The sequence below is a fragment of the Pleurodeles waltl genome, chromosome 2_2 (genome assembly GCF_031143425.1).
Source record: "Pleurodeles waltl isolate 20211129_DDA chromosome 2_2, aPleWal1.hap1.20221129, whole genome shotgun sequence".
NCBI lineage: Eukaryota > Metazoa > Chordata > Amphibia > Caudata > Salamandridae > Pleurodeles > Pleurodeles waltl.
Genome location: NC_090439.1, coordinates 1,068,791,911 through 1,068,813,726, shown reverse-complemented (window position 1 = coordinate 1,068,813,726; position 21,816 = coordinate 1,068,791,911). Strand labels below are relative to the sequence as shown.

Here is a 21,816-nt window from a genome sequence, read left to right as displayed (position 1 = left end):
ATGTTGGCTGAAGTCCTACCAAAGGTGCCATTTCCCCCACTTGAATTGCTGCCTCCACAAGAGAGAACACACATTCTGCATTCCCTTTTCAGTACGAACTCAGACAGCGATGTGGGTGATGGGTTGGATCAACCCTATCAGGATGACAATTGGTATGATGACTCACAGGAGGCCAGTGGTCTTGATACCTCCCATAAATTAACCTACTTTCAACCCCTGGACCGGCCACAGAGTAATACATTTTCTACACCATAATAATGCATAGGGCAGCCACAGTACTTGACTTTCAGCTCCCAACCTTGGTCTCCCAAACCAGTGTATTTTCCTCCAACGGGGGCAGTCGTCTTCTAAGCCCCTTCTTCCAATTCATGAGGCACTGACTGGCACCTTATTGGGGGGACTGGGTCAAACCTTGTTCTGGGTCCCATCAGTCAACAAATTGCCAGCCATTGCCTTTATCCAAGAGACCCTCCTTTTCTCTCATAGCACCCTTCCCCCATCTAGTAGTGCAACCCTCCATAGGCAGGGATAGCTCCAACACCTTTCCTACCACTCCCCTCAGCAGGAAATTAAGCCAGTGGAAATGTTTAGGAAACCAGCGTTTTACTCTATCCGCCTGGCACTCCAATTAGTTAACTCCAGCTGCTTGTTGGGATACCGTTCCCATGCCCTTTGGGATTCAGTGTCAGAAGTCCTCCCTAGTGTGCCCGAGAAGGTCTGACTGGTTCTCGCTCAGGGGATTCTGGATGGTTGTAATGCAACCAAGTCACAATTCTTTGTGGCTTGGACATCACTGATTCCGTTGGGCAAGCCATCGGTTCTAGTGTTGCCTTCTACCTCCACGTGTGACTGCAATCGACTGGGTTCTGAGAAAATGTCCAGTCCTGCCTGATGGACATGTTCTTTCATGGGACTTACCTGTTTGGAGACAAGGTTTACTCTGCTCTCCAGTACTTTAGAGAGAACAGGTCTACAATGCACTCTCTTGGCCTGCCCACACCACTGAGTCAACTGCAACAGTTCTACAGCTCCTTTCATAGATTTGGTAAAAGTTCCACATGCTTCCAGCCTGTCGAGCCTCAACAACTAACTCACCAATTTTGAGGCAAGGTTAAGGCCCTGGTGCCCACCGCCCCCATGGCCAAGGTTTTGGGGCCACCCAGTCTACACCTCCGCTGCAGCCCTACCTGCCCAATTACTTTAGCGTGCACTTCCAGGAGCACAACCACCGGGTGGAAGACACAATCCACCTATTCTTTCTGGGTTGGCAGGCAATAACATCAGACAGGTGGGTTCTACAGATTGTTTGCAGGGGATATGTCTTGCTCTTCTTCTTGTCCCCGCGGCACCTTCCACTGCCTCCAAGCAACAGGAGGGCCGTCTCTCCATTTGTTGGCTGGAAGTGTAATCCCTTTTGGTCAAAGGGGCTGTTGAGAGGGTGCCAGCACCAGAAGTAGGACATGATTGTTGTTCCTTTTACTTTCTGGTGCCCAAGAAAGATGGAGGCCTGTGGTCTGCTTTAGACCTGGGCCCTCTCAGTGCCTTCCTCGATGAGGAGATATAGAAAATGCTTACCATAGCCCAAGTCTTATCTGCACTCGACCCTGCAGACTGGATGGTGGAGTTGAACCTGCAGGATACCTATTTCCATATACCCATCTTGTAAGCTCACTGACCCTACCTCCGGTTTGTAGTGGGACAGGAGGATTTTTATTTTGCTGTGCTCCCCTTTGGTCTCCCCAGTTCACCTCGGGTGTTCATGAAAGTGAACCAACAGTGGTGATCGATGCATCGCTTCTGGGTTGGGGCTGCCATCTGGGAGAGGTGAAGATCAGAGGCCTCATGTCTCCGGCAGATACCCGGCTCCACATCAGCCTTCTGGAGCTGAGGGCCATTTGCTATGCGCTGAAAGCCGTCCTTCCGCCCATCAAGTGGAAGCTGGTTCAGGTGCTCACAGACGGCACCACCACCATGTGGTAATGCCAACAGGGCAGGGTGGGAACTCACACTCTGTGTCAGGAGATGCTTTGCCTCTAGAGATGGCTGAACCTCCAGGGAATTTCCATGCAGTTTCTTTGAATACCAGGGTGGACCTACTCAATCGTCGATGCCTAACGAATCCTGAGTGGCAGTAATACCCGGAGTTGGCAAAAGAAGTCTTCCGCAGATGGGGATTACCTTGGCTTGCTTTATTCCCCACCATCAGAGCGCTCAATGTTGGCACTTTTACGCATTGAAGTTTCCAAGGCATTTCTTGCTCGGAGACGCGTTCCATCTCAAGTGGAACTTGGGACTCCTATGTACCTTTAGCAGATACCCTTCTGCCCTGAGTTCTTATGAAGATCAGGATCGATTGGGCCCAAGTCATCCTAGTGGTTCTAAATTGGGTATGGAGAGTATGGTATCCAGAACTTCTGGGCTTGAACAAATGTCCTCCTATCAGGCTGCCACTCCAGGAGGACCTGCTGTCACAGCAACAGGGCAGGGTTCTACACCCGGACCTTTGCAATCTCCATCTTCATGCTTGTAGATTAAGCAGTGACAGCTGAACACCTTTAACCTTCCTCCACAGGTGGTTGATGTCATCCTAGCAGCCAGGCGGCCCTTGTTGAAAACTGTATACACCTGTTGTTGGAACAGATTTGTGGTTTGGTGCTGTGCATGCCAGATTGACCTACTCCAAGGCTATGTTATCTGACGTTCTGTTATCTATTTTGTCACTTGCACTGCAAGGCTTTACTTTGGGCTCTACTAAGGGTTCTCTTTCACCCTTCTTATGTTTGCTACATCATCCCTTCTTGTTTAAGTCACCAGTTATGATACAGTTTTCTTAAGGGCTATAACATATGTTTCCCCATCTCCGTTTGTAGTGCCTCAGTGGGATATTATTCTGGTCCTCACTTATTTGATGTGCACTCTGTTCGAGCTGCTTCACAGCTGTCCCTGATGACTCTTTACTATGAAGACTGTGTTCCTCATTGCCATCGCCTCAGTATGGCATGTGAGTGAGCGTTAGTCTCTTTATCTCAATACAGCATTCACTAACTTCTTTGCAGACAAACTAGCTCTGCAGATGTAATCAGCATTTCTACCAAATGTTGTGACACCATTCAACATTGTTCAAACTATCACCCTTCCAGTGTTCTATGCTCCACCTCACCCCTCTGAGGAGGAAGAGGAGGAGTGGGTCCATTGCTTGGATCCCAAACAAGCACTCAGCTTTTACATTGATTGTACCAAGGCACACTGGGTGAGCTATAAGCTCTTTGTGGAATTCTCTGGAGTGAAAAAGGCAAGGTGGTGCAGAAGATAACCATCTCTCGCTGGGTTGTGCTCTGCATTGAGATCTGGTACACATTGGCCAAAAAGCAGCCGCCAGAAGCTCTGCGTGCTCATTCTACCAGGACCAAAGCTGTTACAACTGCATTAGCATGCAGAGTCCCTGTCCTAGACATAAGCCAGGCAGCTACATGGGTGTCCCTTTAAACGTTCACAAAGCGCTATTGGCTGGACAGTCAAGTTCGCCAAGAGATGTACTTTGCCTGCTTAATCTTGCAGGACTTTCTTGAATTAATTCACAGTCCCACCTCCAGATAGGTTCTGCTTTGGTATCTATTCAAAAGGTGAGGAATCTGCATCTCAAAGTCTCTATCAGAAGAGCAAGTTACTTACCTTCAGTAACTCTCTTTCAAGTAGAGACTTTAATTGCAGATTCCTCCCTGACACGCTCATCCTACCCGTTCTGTGATTGGACTCTATCCGTTAATAAGATCCTAAGTGTGTGAACGTGCACACTGGTCACAACCAGTTTGCTCTTGGGTCTCTGTGTCTGGGGCGCAGCTAGCCTCGTAAGCAAATGGTATTAACGCCCAGGAGTGGCACCTAATGGGTCCCACATGTCGTTTCTGGAGCGCAACAGAGCTGCACAGTGCCACCTGATGGCGCAGTGAGGTACTGCTGAAATATTTCCAGATCCAGTTTGATGCTTGAGGAATATATTCAAAATGTGAAGAATCTGCTGCTAGATATAATCTACCAGAAAGAGGGTTGCTGAAGGTAAGTAACTTGCTCTACATATTCAGTAGAGGTCAAACTAAGAGCTCTGCTCTGAATCACACAACAGCCTTGTCCTTGTCAAAAGCAAAGCTGAGATCAGAATCGTCTCTTGGGGTCCAAGGTCAGCAACTTCATCACTGGACCGCATCTATTTACTCTCTAAGGTAGACACTGTGTTTAGGACCATGCAGAGACACACAAAGAATGTTGTGGATATATATAATGAATAAGTGGTCTAAGGTGGAAAGGTGCAATGCAGGTTGTGGTCTAAGGGCGTGCTTTAGAGGGGTAATTAAGATCATGCAGGTAAATGTAGGATTTGTAATAATGTCTAACTCTTCTTCCATTCTGAGCCTCCGGATGGATGGACAGTCTGAGAGCTAAAGCTGGAGATATACACTACAGCGGGTGTTCCTTGCCTCATGAAACCTCTGAATTTGAATAGGTGCCAATGTGCGGTTCATGGGAAGTTTGGCTGTGGCCAGAGATGGACAGTTTGGGAGCTACATAGTCTGGCTGCAGTAATATAGATGCCTTCTAGATGATACATTGGTCCAAACTAGGAAGCATGCTTTAAGATGGGCGAGGGGTTGTTGGAAGGATGCTCATGGTGGAGTCACATGGTCCTGTTTCTTTTGACCTTCAGAGAGGCAGGTCACTGCTGGGATGACAGTACGTGGCGTAGTAAGGGTACTGTGGAGTTTAATGCAAGTAATTGGGGTGCAGTAGGTCCCTTGCATTGCTTGGTCACTGTGCCATTTTTATCTGCTCCTCCAATGATAGCTACACCCCTCCTTGGCCACACCCTACCAGACTTTACAAACCACTTTACAACATTTTTAAAATAAACTTCTTAACATGGCATTAATGTTGAATGTTAAGAAAATGAACCTAATTTGGAGAAAAAAAAAAAATCTTTTAGGATGAATAGTGGGTTTTTGTCCTATAATATGGTATGAGAGTTTTTGTTTTTCCTAGACACTATAGCAAGTAAAAAATCCTAACTGCCACTGAATTTCAAGTTCCAGTGTATGCCTTGGTCCTCAACCTGGCCTTTCACTCGAGCTCACGCCCTTTACAATTTCTCCATGGATTGAGGATGTGGACCCCGCGCCACTCTCAAGAAAACTCTTGAGACTTTAGATGTTAAACTGATAGGGCATTAGCCACTTCACACGTTTGTTGGAGCTGTACTTAACTGGGATTCTTTCTCCTTCTCCGCTCAGCACCAGGCAGTGCCACCTACTCCTGGATGTCTTCAACTCGACGGAACATGAGCTGACCATCAGCGCCAAAAACAACGAGGATCTCGTTCTCCACGCCGGAGAGTGCCAGCGGTGAGTGCCTCCAACACAAGGCTTACATCTGTCTCACTTTCTGTTTTTCATGATGATTATAGTAATGGATGTCAATTTATCAAAAGTATTGGGGGTAGCAGAAATTACACCATGCACTTTTTGACATTCTGTGACCTCTCATGGTTGGCCACCTGCCCCTCCTCATGCCCTGATTAGCTTCCAATGTACTGCTGTTAGGGGGAGGGAAAGGAGTGGAACGACAGAAAGTCAACAAGGCTCCAACAGCCCCTTCACTTCCTGTTCCTACCACTACCTTCAGAACTCCTGTAACCAGGAGTAGCAAGGGATGTGGCAGGGATAGCTGCTACTACCCCTGATTGAGACATCCTTGGTGATTCTGGCTTTAAGACTGATGAATAACCCTTGACACCACAGAAGGTATATTCCCGCGGATTGTGGATAGAAATAATTGTTGCATTTTATCGACTATTTGATCTCGAAAGCTACTTCAGGCTGCAGAATCTCACTTGTTGTTGTCCTATTCTTGATTTGTAAGTAAGCAGGATAGTAACAGTTCTTAGTATTACACCGCAGCTTAACGAAACGTGAGGGACCCCCTCCCCCTGCAAAGAAAATGGAGGGGGGACCCCCTTCTGCACTCACTCACGAGCTCTCAGGCCAGGGCGCTGGGCTGAGGGGGGTCCGTGGAGCTTCCCCCCCCCCCCAGTCCCACCTCAGCAGTGGCTGCGGGGACCTTTGTTACACCACTGGTATTACATTGTGTACCTATTTCATGTAGAGTTAACCCAGGTTAACTAGGCATCATATGTGAATCTGCTGGATTACTGAATCTGGAAATGGTGTCTCATAGCCTATCCAAGAGAAGCTAGGCCTAGAAGAGTTTAAGGTGGATGCAAGGATGTCTCAACATTGAGACGAGTCCAGCATCCTCTCAAGATGCTCTTCAGCTCACCTTGTTCTGCTGGGGTATTGTCAAATCAAGGCATAGGATTAAAATACCCAAAGTGAGTTGTGCTAAAGGAGTAGAGGAACTTTTGCCTTTCTTTGTGGCTGCTTCTATGGAACTTCCTACCCTTACTCTACCAGTAGGAAACATTGGCTGTTTAGAAGAGGACTGGAGCACTTCCCTGAAGCTGGTGCCAGCCAGCCTTGTTATAGGCGAGTGTTTCCCTGTATTTTGTATGAGTAGAGCAGTGTGGTATCATTAATCCTGTATCTCTTGCTATAAGTCACCTGTGCCTGCACGTCCTAAATCACAAAACTAGAGGAGTGAGAAGTGTTTACCGCCTCCAGAGTATTCAATTTTAATCCTTTAAAAGGTTGGAACGTTTCCTGATTTACCTTTACCTGTGCAAGGATTTTTTTACATACATTGAGATCATTTTTTCTTTTGTTTTTGAGGATTAACTTTTCAAAAGATTCATATGCAGAATAGCAACTGTTTGCACTTTTGTGTCTCTGCAGGTTTGTTTATTAATTTTCTGTAAAGCCTAACTAGCAAAGCAGCCTTCACAAACTTGTAAGGTTTTCCACAGATCTTTTCAAATGTTACAAACAGTGCTTAATTTGTAAATAAAAATGTGCCGGTGCCAAAGCCCTCCTCTTAAACACGCAGCTGCTGTAATTAAATGCGCGAGCACGGAATACTGAGGCAGCGTAATCCTGAAGCCATCTCGGGCCTCTTAATCCATATAAAGCCACTCCCGGCCCCTTCAGCTCACTCTTGCAGCGTTCTGCTTTCTCCCTTTGTGAAGCTTGTTTCTTTTTCTCTTCCTCCGTCTTTCCCATGTGTGTCTTTTGCTCGCAGTAAATGCCTGAGGCAGGAAAATAAGGCCCTCAAAAATAAGTGGCGGTGCCCTGCACCGGAAACAACAAGCACAAATTAAGCACAGGTTACAAAAGAAAAAAAGTTGAATACCTCTAAGCAAAACCCATATCTCTCTAAAGTTAAGTAAAGATGAATACCACCACGTTACAAACCACATAAGTATATACCACATCACCTGACAGCCCAGTGCATCTTATTTAACCTTGTACCAGGTAAAGGCAATAGCAAGGAGGAGTGCCAGCCATCTACTCAGAATTCTACGAATTATTAGACATTCCTTTTGCAAATCACATATGAAAACGATTCTCAAAGCCGCAGTCATGTCAAGAATTGAGTACAGTAATGCCCTGTACACTGGCATACATAGCTCTCGATCTGCTGCTCTGCAGCTCGTCTCATCTCTGGTAAAAGGACATTCGAACACATCTTCCCAGTCTTAACACCACTTAAATGGCTCCCACTAGAAGCATGAACCACTTAGAAGAAAGACTCCGCGCATCACTTGTAAAGTGCTGCACACCTGTATCTCAGACACCAGCGAACCAACCTAACATGGTTGGAGGCAGCAAGGATGTACCAGGTAAACCCGGGGTTTATCATTTTTCCTAAGTGCTGGAAATATTGTACAGCAAAACGGACCTTCTCCAGCAATACTCCTAAATCTGTAATTGCCTCCCAACGCGGCTGCGTTTGGGCCCGTCATTTGCAGGATTCAAAACCACCGTAAAGAAATCGTTACTGGGTCCCTGTTTAATCACTTGTTCCTCATCACTTCACACCTGTGGCCTTTATCTGTCCCAATGTACAGGTGGATTCAATAAATATCCTTTTATGCTGCAGACAAACATGCTTTTCCCATTTCTTGGAAGCATACTGATATCCATTTACAGGGTTTTAATATAGTCTTATAGCTCGCTGCCCAGGGCTGTACCGGTTGTTAAAGGCCCTGAACCCGAGTTATAGGCCCGAGCTGCATGCGAGGGCCTATAACAAGGGTGAGGGCCTTTAACAACCGTTATAACCCGAGGCAGAAGGGCTTATAAAGCTATTAGAGTATTCCTCCCACTAAGGGGATAATGTTCTGATTCAAAAGTAGAGAAACATGAAAAACAATGGAAGGCCGGAGCTGCGGGCTTCTACCAGCCATTATAGGCCCAGACCTACTCCGTTGTCTTTGGAGCTCTCAACATTCCAGTGTTCTAATAGCGCTATGTAAAAAACAGAAACTAAATCAAGTGAGTGAAGTGCTCGCAAAAGCCAAAATAATTTAAATCTAAACAATCTAAAACTCAGGCCCCTCTCCTCTCCCCGCCATGCCCACCGAAAAATAACATGAGCGTATAGTGTCATGGCAGTCAGTGTCGCTCGTCCCTTACTCACCAGTCTTGGGGGAACCTATGACATTTTTCTTCTCTGTAAATTCCCAGCAGCACTTTATTTAATGCTCCTAATGTGTCCCTCATAGAGAAACCTACATAAAGTATGCATTTCAATGAATATCTATTTCCAGATCTGCTGCACGACTTACTGCTTCTCCAGTGCCAGGAAATGCCTGTAGAACAATTTCTTGCTGACAACAGCTGTCCACAAAGGAGCATTATCTCTCTTGGAGACAGTTTTCTATGAGGAATCTAAGACAGAGTTTGCACGTTAAACAGATGAACCAGTGCCTTTTGTATATTAGACTGCAGCAAAGCCGAGCCTTGGTATGGATCTGTGCACAGTGCGTGACTGAGTTCAATTTTTTCATCTCTTTCCCTTTGTTCGTCCCACTCCCCCTCCCCCTTAGCCCCAGGATCCTTCATACTCAGGCAGTCTCTCTTTTCTTCACTCCTCTGAAGTCTTGTGTGCATTATAATCCTCAGAAAATTTCTGTTTCAACAATGTCTCCTCCTTTCGCTCCCCGCATTCCTTTGTAGCCAAATATTTGTGGTCGAAATAGCAAATACTGAAAGGTGGGAAAAATACGCCCGGACTTTGTCTTTTTAGGGTCGAGCCTGCGAGTGGATGGGTCTCAAATGCGAGACACTGTTGTGTTGAGCACAGGGTTTGGAAGCCCGCCTGTCACTCACCATTTGTTGGTTTGCTGGGCACTCTTCTTTACAGCCTCGTAATTCATCAAGGCATGTCTGTCATCATTTCCGTTCCTCTGTGTGGAGCAGAGATCAAGCACTGATTGATTTCAACTTAATAAGTGCCCGTCTACGACAGTCAGAGAATTTTTACCTGGTTCGTTGGGCCTAGCTGCAGAGGTGTCCTGGCTGTCCTTGATGCTGAACGTGAGAGCCGCGCATGCTAAAAAATGGTACTTGTGACACTCGGTCACTTGCTGGTCAAGTTCATTGGAGCCCGCTTGGGTTTAATTAAGCTTGTGTGGGCCCTTTGACCAGGATTCGCCAGCCAGAACAACTCCATCTAGCTTGGGCATCCCAGGTGGAGAGGTGTGCTTGGCTATTCTTGGTGCTGAAGGGGAGCTGTGGTTGCTTGTTTTACCACTGAGATGGTGCGGGTGAGGAAGCAGATACAAAAACTCGATACAGGAGCCACAGCTGATGTCAGATGAAGGTGTTGCGGTTGCAGCGTCAAGTAAAGGAGGTGATGACCGAAGTGGCCACCAAGTGGAGAAGCTGTCTCCCCTTCCTGAGGTCAAGTGGGAAACAGTAGCCAGCTGTAGTTTGGCAATAAGCTGGACTAATCTCCCCCCATTGCACTGAACCACCTTTCCTTTGCTGATCCCTCAGAGGGCCCGATGGCCAGCACTCCTTCGAATCTGGTAGGTGCTTTTTACCTGCAGTGGGCAGGGGACTAGTGCTACTAGTCCAAGGGAGCCTGATCTTCTTTTTCACTCACAAAGGGTTCCCTCTTTCTGGGGGAATCAGTCCTTGGTCCAGGACGAGCCGCAGTTGAGCAATTCCAGGAAGTTTGCCACAGGTTCAGGTTTTCGCGCCTTTTGTTAGTGCAGGTTCCTGTTGTTGTTGATGCTGGTCTCTTCTTGTCTTAGCTTGTCAAGTTGTTCCAGATCTGAGGTTCTGGTGCCAGCGGAGCCCCTTACATCCTAGATTTAGGGATGTTAGGGGTATCAGTGCAAGTGGCTACGGAGCTAATAGCCCTAGCAGCTAATCTACGCTTGTGGTGACCACATCCTGTGGGTTGTGACATCTTTTCTAACCAGAACCCTCTATTTTGCCACTTATCAAAATGGTAGAAGTCTTCCTTTGGATACAGACCAGGCTGCCCACCCTATAGGTGTGGCTAGCCTTCTTGGTGTGTACTCCTCCTGACTAATTTTCCCACCTGCCTGGGTGGACAGTCTGCTTGGATTTCAGAGGCGGTGTGCCCTTTGAAGCTCACTGCCTTGATGTGCCACCTCACTAGGCTTCCTGGGAGGAGGGTAGGGAGGTGTGACCTCCTTCACATCTAGGTCATTGTCCTGACTCCTGGGAGTGTTCACACTTATGCCCATTTGGTCAAAATCCTGTATTGGTTGCAGCAGCTGTGAGCTGGCAGCTAGAGCACAGGAAAAACAGGGATACTTGGTGGGCAACCTCTAAAGTTGCTCTCTGGGTCCATGCCACATCGCCCTTGACACATGATTTGTGTCAGGGGTGAGAAGGCACGTTGTGTGATGCCCAACATGATCCATTTTGGCTGTACCATAATGAAGCTGGCAACCTTAGGTTTGCCCAGCTGCTAGCCATGCTACCCTGTGGACCGTTATTCACTTAGAGTAGCATTTATTGGAAAAGGCCACTATAAGGACATGGAAGCTTGCACTGATATGTCCAAAACTTTACTATAATGCGCCCTGCCTCTTTGGCTCAGGAGGCCTTCCTTAGGGGTGACTTACATATATTAAAGCTAGTGCTTGGGCTGTGTTACAAATGGCGTGGGCTTCATCAAGTTCGAGCAGTTTACACTGCTCTTGCAGTCTGCAATGGCAGGCCTGCTGTCAGTAGTTTACTTGGGTCACTCAGGGTGCCACAAACAGTGTTTCAGGCCCTGTTGACCCCTGTAACACCCATACCCTGTGTACCACTGGTACCCATATACAGGGGACTTGTAAAGGAGTTTAAGTACTTGCCAATTGGTGACCCAAATTCACGTTTATCAATTTAGGGAGAGAGCACTGGCACTGGGACCTGGTTAGCAGACTCAAGTGCTCTTTCAGAGTCATAACCAACAGAATCTAGAGCACAATGTGTGGGGTTGATCATCCAAAAGGGCACCTTCCTACAGCCTCTAACTCAGTTTTTCTGCCTACTGTGGACAACACACATCCTGCCTATTGCTTGCGGTCTCCAGCTTTATCCTTAGTTTTTTAGTTTACTTGTTTCCCAGATAGCATTATAAATGTATTTGTTGTTACAGGTTTTTGTGAGAAGGACATTCAGTAGGTCCCTTATCCTTAACATGCAAATATTATAATGTTATTTCCTAGCACCCCCCACTTTAGAGTCATATGATAACTCCTAGATTTGTTAGAAAGGTTTATTACAAAACTTAGCAATATAATGTACCTTCAGCAAGAGGGTATTGTTTTATATATTTGCAATAAGCAGACTTCTGGTGGGGCAAGCATAATTCCAGCTTAGAATTGCCTTACAGGATATCCACATACATCATTTCTGAAGCTTGATCTCATATGAAGAAATGGAAAAGCAAAATAAGTAATGGGTGGACTACTCAAATTAATCTTCCTTACTGGCAATTAATTGTATGGCATTCCCTTCCATCTTTTTCCCCTCTGTGCCACTTTAGACAGAGGTCAGCCATATGCAAATCAGACATGGTCTTGCTCCAGCAGGAAAGGTCCAGCCTGGACTGCCAGGCCAGATCCCCTCCAGATACTAACAGAAGCAACCCCAGCATGGTTTCAGCCTATTTGGGGCCACTTTAGTGGGGTGCAGCTCAATTCCAGATGGAGCATGTGAACATGGGTCCCTCGTCTGGGGGTGCATGTAGGATATCTCTGTTATAAAAACAAAAAAGTGATGCTTGGAGTACTTAAATTAAATTCAGCCATTGGTAAATAATCGAGCGGCATGCCAGTGCTTGTTTGCCCACTATGCCAGTCTAGGTAGAAACCTATCTAGACTGGATATATGCCACTCAGACTCAGACATTCTTTTATAGCAACAGTCCATCTCAAATTGCCAGGCTAAGTCCCCTCCAGATGGGAGCACAAACAACTCCATACTGGCTTCGGCCTACTTTGGCGTTGAGTGAGATGCCGCATGTGCCCAATGGCAGAGTGAGCAGTGGAGTGCAGGGAGATCAGTGGGTCAGAAAAGGTAGAGAGTATTTCAAATGCTTGTTCTGGGTTGTCATTTGGTGATTGTGACAGGCTCTGCCTGGTGCAGGTTCAAATATGTTAGTGGGCTACTGCCAGGATCTAAAAGTTGTTATTCCAGTTCTAGTGAGCTATATCAGTGGGCCGACACCCCTACTGCAGATATCTAGGTGCAACTTTCAGGTCACGTGTTCTGTGCTGCGTGAGAACAGTCAGTGAATCAATGCATCCAGCAGCAGTGATTGGCACATAAACCGTAGGCGACGGGTATCCCACCTCAGTCCCAGGAGCTCATTGGCTGTGCAAACTTTATATTAGCCAGACACAAAAAGAAGATCTGAAAAGGGAGCACATGTATCTTTACCATGCAGTACTGTTGCACCCAAGGCCACCCAGAGTCTGCCGACGTGTAGCACTACCTCGCCAGCATCAGGGCCTCCTGTACCGAACCTACCACAGGTCATAGGGGCTTTTTCGTGGAAATTCACAAATCAAAGGAAATAGCAGGAACGCCCTGCTGCCCTTGTGGAGAGGCTCTCCCTCTAGAGTTCCCACCAATAATAAAAGCTAAAGAAATGATCATATTCTGTAGACTGACAAGCCTCAGAGCTCTTAGGAATACTTCCATCTAGTTCTGCCTTGGGCTGGTCTGTTGTTTAAATGTCTTCAGAACCTTGGTTGGTCCTTTCGCTGTCACCCCACAGCCTCTGTTTTGCACTATATCGTGATTTTAGCTGGTTTTACTGCTGCCACCCATAACTCAGATACTAATGGAATTACAGTAAGCATAACATCTTAAGCCTACAGTAAAGTCGGGATGCTCTTATGACTTTTGAGCTGCTTGTGTTTGTTTGACGGTGTGACTGATTTTGACATTTAAGAAACCAAGTTGGAGTGAATTATCATCATGGTGAGGCTGTAAAGCCGTGCTGTATCAATAGGAGCTAAGCGGTGGATCCGTTTTATTGAAGGACCCTTCTTCCACGGGTATATTTCAGCAAAAAAACCATCTGATCAGCTTGGGTGACAGACTCTGCAAGGGTGTAATGCAGTCCGTGTTTCCTCCCAGATTCTGGTTGCCAAAAAATGGAGTGAAAGCATTGGTTTCATAATCTTTAGTTGCATCTAAAACCCATTTTAAAGCTTTATAAATCTATTTCTGCTCCTTCTCTTGATTCCTGGATGCCGGATATACTTCATCTCCATTTTCCTCTTTCCACACGCCTCCTGTTGTATCATCTTTATTCAGTTTTTACTGCTCCTCCTATGAGTCTTGACAATACATAGAGAAGCTAGTTCTATAACTTGGGACACCCAAACATTTGCCTAGAGTGGCAAGAGGTAAGGGTTGGAAAATTCTTTCATCCAGAAACCATTGTTTATTCTTGTATCAAACAACATGTAGATGTGAAAAGCTGCTCTTGGGCATACAAGGCTGAGCTCTTTCCCCCACCTTGAGTGCACAAACCAGTTCCTCTTGAAGTAAACACAGGACCACACTCTGTTTACTGTGCGACAGCGTAGAGCACATATTTTAAATGTGCTAACCAAGGTAACGGTGGTCATTTTCCCTTTTGGGTGGGTTCTAAGCTCAGATATTGATTTACGACACAAGTCCTAAAACAAGAAATGGGGGGCGGACTTACCAAGTTAGGCGGTATGCAAGGACATCGTGGCGTGTGACGTCACGGCACGTGACATCGCACCTGGAATCACAGGGAGTGGCATCACAATCCATGTCCTCTCAAGCACTGACATCACAAGAAGTGACACCAGATCTTAAGACCTCACACATATGCTTAGCAGGTCTAACTTGAGTAAATTTTAGCACATTACAATATTTAACAAATGAGATTTTGCGTCAGACTTGTGCCAAAAAAAGTGACGCAAACCCAACGTAAAATCTGGGCCTCCACTTTTACATTTATTTTTTAAAACTGCCAAAAAAGAATTGGAAAAAGTAGAAACGTATCAGTAAATCTGTTCTGCTTAACTGGCTGCACAGTGTGCATTTTAAAATATCTTATGGGGTTGGGACTGCTGCTGCAGGGATCTTTGTGTGCCAAGTCAATCTAAGGGAGTAATATTAATGTTAAGATAAATCTGGAAGATAACGTATGTGCTGGAGAGATCTGTGTTTTGTCTAGTCCCACTTTTGAAAGTCACACAGTGGTCAATATATCTCATGCAAAACATATTATATAAGACGCAGATAACAGATTTTTATTTTATGTAAATGGGTAAGTGAGTTACTGTTTTCAACACTGAGATCCTTTTGTTACTTGCATTTCATAGATTGTAAGTCACAGTCAGCTATGATGGACATGTCACTACTACGCCTTGTAACCCTCACTGTCTTATGTAGCACAACCTGTACATTGATTTACACACACATGATTTATTGTCAGTGTACAATAGGTAAATGTGATGTAAAGCATTCCTACACCCTGCATTGGAATGAATAGGGCAAACGCGCTATAAAAGAAACACAACAAAATAGTGGTATTTAAATCGTTATTTGTGTAAAACCGGGGACAGACCAACACATCTGACTTTCTTACAGTGCAAGCTCACGTATTACTAAAGCCAAAAGAGTACCTGTGAAGAGATAAGCTGTATGCTTTTGTTTCCCTTCCATAGCATTTAGCTGTGAGGCTTCCGATAGCTGCCAGCAACGATACATCAACAAATCAAGCACTGACAAAGCCAATAGGTTTCGCCTTTGTTTTTTTTCTTGTGCATTCTACCATTTTTTTTTTAACAGTTTTTATTGATTATTAGAAACCATAAACAAACAGTGCAGTGCCGACATGCCCCATAGGAAAAGGAAATATTAATTGTGGTCAACCTAATGGTGAAATCAAGCATGTACCAAACATGGGCCAATCATATTCCATATACAAGGGAGAAACCCCGCCCCTCCCGATTACCACCCTCACCACTAGGAAATCACATGAGACCAAACACAATATATGACCTATGGGAAAGTCATGTTAATAGGTAGAACCGTAGTTGATCGTCTCTAAACATTGGATACATTAAGCCCTATCCCCACCCTCATCCTCCGTACTGTCCGCAGAGACCACCTCCCCTACACCAGAAATTCGCTCCAGTAGAGAGTCCCACACCTCCAAATCAGTGACTACCTTGTCATCCCTGCGCGTGCAGCGCATATGTTGCTTCTCAGCCACCCCCCCATTCCAGCAAGTCTCGTATCCATTCGGAAAGCAGTGGAGTCCGGGCACTCATCCATCCAATCTCTACCCTACGCCTAGCCAGCGCCAGTTGTGCTAGCTTATATGGAATAATCCGACCTCGTGGCTTCTGGAACACTCCCAACAGACAAGCCTTTGGTGTCACCTCTATCCCCAGGCCGGTCACATCCACAACTCTTTCCACCACATCATGCCAAAACCTGCTCACCGGTCTACAAGCCCAGGCCAGGTGCAAGAAAGATGCACGATCAATCCACACCGAGGACACCCTACTTTGCGTCCCAGGTCAATCCTATTTAAACGACTGGGCGTGAGATACGTCCTATGTACAAAGTTAAAGTGAAGCAACTTGAATCTATTGTTACACGATACCCTACGCACCATAGACAATGCTAAATCCCAATCAGGATCAGACAAAGGAGCCCCCAGATCCCTCTCCCAAGCCCTGCGACTCACTCCCACCGCCTGGTCTTCATGGAGTGCTTTATAAAAGCGAGTAATCAGGTGCAACTCATCGCCCCACTTAAGCAGGCCATGTAGTACAGAGGAGGCCACAGGTGCCACCGGGAACCCACTCCAAATTTCACGCACCAAACCTTCGATCTTAGCATATTGAAGGAATTGACCGGGTCCCAGACCAAACAAGTCCCTGGTCTCAGCAAAAGAGATGAACTCACCGGTAGGATAAAGATCACCCACTAGTTCACAACCACTCGTTCTCCAGGCTTCCACAGACATCAACTGCTCCATTTCCCAGAAGGGCTGAAGATCCCATATTCTCAATTCCCTGTCAAATGGGTCCCGTTTAAGCACATGTTTGACGGCCCGTTCCCAGATCCCGGCAGTGACCCTTGCCAATCGTTAAACGATAGTGGCAGACCTTCCACCTGCCATCAAAAGATACGCCATTGCCTGTCTATCCAACACTCCAGCAAACAGTCTGGAGTCTCGTCTCCCAGTTATCAGTATCTGTCAGCCATTTAGCAACAAACTGCAAATGGGCCACATAATAGTAATGTCTAAGATTGGGTATCACCAGCCCTCCGCATTCAAGTGTACCTTGTAAAACCGACAATGCCACTCTACTACGTCGCCCAGCCCACACCAATGAAAGTAAAAGGCTGTCCAACCTATGAAAGAACTGAGGGGACAATGGATATAGAATTTTGAACCAAGTAAAGGCACCGCAGCAAAAAGACAATCTTTGCTATCGCTGCTCTACCCTTAGCAGATAGAGGCAATTTATCCTAAAAGGAGACCGAGCGCTCCAGACCAGCGACCACCCGTTCGACATTATGGGCCTGATTCTAATGTTGGCGGGCGGCAGGAGCCGCCCGCCAAGCTACCGCCGCTGAATGACCGCACCGCGGTCAAAAGACCGCGGCGGCCATTTAGACATTTCCTCTGGGCCGGCGGGCGCTCTCCAAAAGAGCGCCCGCCGGCCCAGAGGAAATGCCCCTGCAACGAGGACGCCGGCTCAGAATTGAGCCAGCGGAGTTGCAGGGGTGCGACGGGTGCAGTTTGCACCCGTCGCGTATTTCAGTGTCTGCTTAGCAGACACTGAAATACTTTGCGGGCCCTCTTACGGGGGCCCCTGCCGTGCCCATGCCATTGGCATGGGCACGGCAGGGGCCCCCAGGGGCCCCGCGGCACCCCCTACCGCCATCCTGTTCCTGGCGGGCGGACCGCCAGGAACAGGATGGCGGTAGGGGGTGTCAGAATCCCCCATGGTGGGGCGGCAAGCTGGGTCGCCATGGGGGATTCAAAGGGCAGCGGTAAACCGGCGGGAGACCGCCGGTTTGCCTCTTCTGACCGCGGCCGAAGCGCCGCGGTCAGAATGCCCTGCGGGGCACCGCCGGCCTGTCGGCGGTGCTCCCGCCGACCCTGGCCCCGGCGGTCTTAGACCGCCGGGGTCAGAATTACCCCTTATGTGTATTATGCGCAGCCACCGTATGCGTGACCCAAATAACGGAAACTCTCAGTTTCCCTTTGGAGGCCGGCCTCGGGTAAGTCAGCCCGAGGGACTCCACGGAGGGAACCCAGGGGGAACAGGAGCGATTTTTTTTCTGATTGACCTTCAGGTCAGGCACAACCCCAAACCTCTCCATCCTGTGTAATAGCAACGGAACAGAGACACTAGGGTCCCGAAGGTACACTAGCGCATCATCGGCATACAAAGAAACCACGTGTGTAGACTGCCCCACCCCAATCCCCTAAGGGGCCATACTCTCCCGAAGCCATATTGCAAGTGGTTCCACGGCCAAGGCAAAGAGGAAAGGGGACATCGGACAGCCCTGCCTCGTTCCCCTACCAATTTCCCAGGCATCGACAGTTCCCCCCCCCACACCTGTACCCGTGCAGTAGGGGAGGTGTACAGTAGCCTCACCCATGCACAGAAACCCGGACCAAACCCCATACCCCGCAATACTGTATTGAAAGCCTTCTCAAGGTCCAGAGACACCAATGCCATCTCAGTGTTCTCACTCTCCGTCTCGTAAAGCACATGCGCCAGACGACGCAAATTGTAAGATGTGCTACGACCAGGGATAAACCCATACTGGTCCTCGTGCACCAATCCCAAAATCACCCCTCAGAGTCGGGAGGCTAGAACGTTGCAAAGGATCTTTACATCACTATTTAACATTGTGAGCGGACGACACGACGAGGGATCACTAGGGTCCCCTCCAGGCTTAAGCAACAGACAAATTATGCCCTGTCGCATTGATTCTGGCAACTTGCTGCACTCACCGGATTCCTCAAACACTTCCAGAAGCTTCTCTCTCAGAGTCAACGAAAACGTCTGATACAATTCAATAGGAAACCTGTCGCTACCAGGAGACTTAGATTTAGACATCGTTGCAATTGCGTCACTCAGCTCCTCAACAGTAATCACTGCGTGCAGAGTCTCTCTACTCTCTGCATCCAATCTAGGAAGGCAAATCTACTGCAGGAAACCCCCAACACCCTCTCCCAGCGGGGCTGGACCAGCCCTGGAAACCGCCCTCAGATGTTCTGCCAGAACCCCTCAGATGTCTGCCCGATTCATAACTGTCTCACCTGTCGCAGATCGAATATGCAGTATAGGGGGATTCCACCTCCCTATTCAGAATCCATGCCAAAAGCTTGCCAGCCTTATCCCCTTCATGGTGTAGTCGCTGCCTATAGGCTTTGAGGGTAACCCTGCTCAAGGAAACCCAGCAATCATTGACCGCCTTACATAGTCTAAGCTCCTCCTGCTACGCTTCTCTAGTGTTTGGGAGCCTCCGCTGCAGGGCACCCTATCTCTCCTCCAGTCCAGACAACTCACTCTCCATGCGCCTGCGCATCCCACACATCGTCCCACTGCACACGCCCGCACCACCACCTTTGTGGCCTCCCATTCCAGACTCCTGGATGCAACCGTGTTCCAGTTCAACTCCATATAAGCAGTTATAGCTGCACCCACGCCCTCTCTGCACCCCACATCTGCGAGAAACTCTGCCGGTACTCGCCAACTATGTGCAGTGCGAGCACCCGTCACCCCCCATTGCAATTGCATTAATACAGGAGCATGATCAGATAGAAACCGACCCAGATGCGTGACCTCCAAAACCTGGGATCCATGAAGGCCAGCCAGGGGAAACCTATCCAACCGGGCATAAGTTTGATGTGTTCTAGAATGACAGGTAAACTCCCTACCATCCGGGTGCAACTGCCTCCAACCATCCCATAGCCCCAACTGTTGCATCACATCCGTAAGTGATCTCACCATCCGAGGCTTAGTACCACACCTCGAGGGGTCACGATCCAACTCGCCATTCGGCACGCAGTTATAATCCCCTGCCCATATAATAGGCTTGTCCACACCTTCCCCCAGAATTTCTGGGATTCTGGCATAGAAGAAGGGATCATCAACGTTGGGCGCATAAGTATTAAGAATGATGACGGGTAAACCATCCAGCATGCCCTCAGTAAGAACATACCTTCCCTCAACATCAGCTTCACTATACGTGTGGGTAAAGGGAACCCCAAGAGCCACCCACAAGTCACACCCCTCGCGTAGGAGGAGAAGGAGGAAGAAAACATTTGACACCGCCATTTCTTAGATAACTTCTGCGCCTCCTACTCCGTTATATACGTCTCTTGGAGGCAGGCAATCTGCACCTTCTGCCTCTTTAAAAATGAATGAACCCTATATCTCTTGGTATAACTCTTCAAGCCCCTGACATTCCAAGTCATTATGTTAAGTGGGCGACCCATATTGGTACTGAATTCCCAACTCACCCACCATGGAGCTCCCCCAAATCTGAGAGAGGTGGCCAAAGCACGTCACATCATAGCACTTGCACTGTAATCCCAACAATGAACATCGGTAAACTGTACCAACTAAACAACACAAACAACCCGCCCCCACCCCGGACGTACAGCATAACAACTGAAACGAACCATGATACTGCAGGTCCAATCTATAAATGTTGTCAGGACTACAGCCTAATCCCCAACCACCCATACAAGGCCTACCACAAGCGTGGAGTGATAACCCCCCACCCCGGCATCCAAAGCACTTTACCCACCCCAATACCCTTCAATGCAAAAAGACATTAAAAGAACAGCATCCCCCAGCATCAATGTCCAGCGGGACCAGACAACAAGAGAGTCACCTCTGAGCCCAGTATAGCATCACACAGTGTCATTCTCCAAAAGCAGCCGCTCTCAGTAGCTACCAGTTCACAAGGATGATTGCTCAATAGGCAGAGAATCAGCTCTGCATGGAAGTCAACGAAGATTCCCAGGCCAGCCCTGCGCTAGTGCCAGCCATTGATTCATCAGGAGCCACAGCCATTGTTCCATCTTGTTGTATCTCGACCCGAGTGGCAGAGACATCCACTGCTCCTTGATCCATAGGATCTGTCGTCCGCTCTCTCTCACGATTCTGCCAATCAGATCCGTCAGCCCCAGAGACTCGAGTCACCACTCCGCCGGCCCCAGTCGGCCTGCCCAATGCCACCTTATCCCACATTTCCAGCCATCTCCAAACCTCCTCTAGTTGCTCAAAGAAATGGGACCAACCTCCAGAGAGTACCTTCAAACGCGCCGGATACAAAAGCATATATCTGATATTCATTGCGCGGAGCTTCGCCTTCACCTCCAAAAAACTCTTTTGCGAGTTCCTTGACCTTGTTGGTGTAATCGGTATAGATGGAAATCTTCCAATTTTCAAACACCACATTGTCCGAGTCACGAGCTGCCCTCAGGACACAGTCCCTGTCCCTGTAATTCAGGAGGCGAGCAATGATGACCCTTGGAAGCGCGCCAGGCCGTGGCGGTGCCACAAGTGCTCTATGCACCCTCTCGACCAAAAAATACTCTAGAGAGACCCACAGGCTGCAGCACATCCCTGATCCAGTTTTCCACGAAGGCCTCGACCATAGACCCCTCCGAGCGTTCTGGGAAGCCCAGCAGTCTAATATTATTTCGCCGGGAGCGTCCTTCAGCATCCTCGAGCTGTGCTTCCAGTCTGCCAACCGTGGAGCCAGCTGCTTTCGTAGAGTTCCCACCTCCGCCTGTAGCTCCACAATTGAGCCCTCCGCCAGACCCAGACCTTTCTGAGTTCTGAGTTCCACTCTGAGCAGGTTTACCTCAACTGCCACCATTTCAATCTTACCCTCTAGCGCCACTCTCGATCCCTGAATGGCTGCGCGGATTTCTGCTCACGACGGTTCCTCCACAGGCAGCAACCTGCTCTGTCCGTCATCTGACCCTGCCACACGAGTGACCCGCTGCAGCGTGGGCACAGCAATGGTATATTGTTCCATGGTATTGCCCTGCGACACATCACTCTTTCGATGTCGTCCCATCACAGGGCAGTCACCGCACAGCCGGTGTCCTCCGGACTAAAGCCCAATATGAGACCGGGTCACCTGCAACTCACAACTCCCAAGGCCAGTGCCCACCTCCTGGGCACTGGGTACCCAGCCACCACAGCACCAACAGGGGAAGTCCGGCGCCGATAACCGATGGTCCGAAGAGGACGCCACCGCAGTCCGCCCACCCCCCAGGCCAGCAGAGACAAACAGAAGATCCAAAATACTTGAAAATCCCCAACAGGTCAGAGATGAGAGCTCCCCA

General features: G+C 48.1%; 1 protein-coding gene across 1 annotated transcript in view; it reads left to right on the top strand.

The window, feature by feature from the left end:
• The window catches only part of TRAPPC9 (trafficking protein particle complex subunit 9), a 2,294,541-nt gene that overhangs the window by 1,241,115 nt on the left and 1,031,610 nt on the right, over nucleotides 1-21,816 (top strand). The window contains exon 19 of the mRNA XM_069220801.1: nucleotides 5,283-5,393. Coding sequence (XP_069076902.1) covers nucleotides 5,283-5,393 — 111 coding nt within the window. The remainder of the gene's footprint in view (nucleotides 1-5,282; nucleotides 5,394-21,816) is intronic.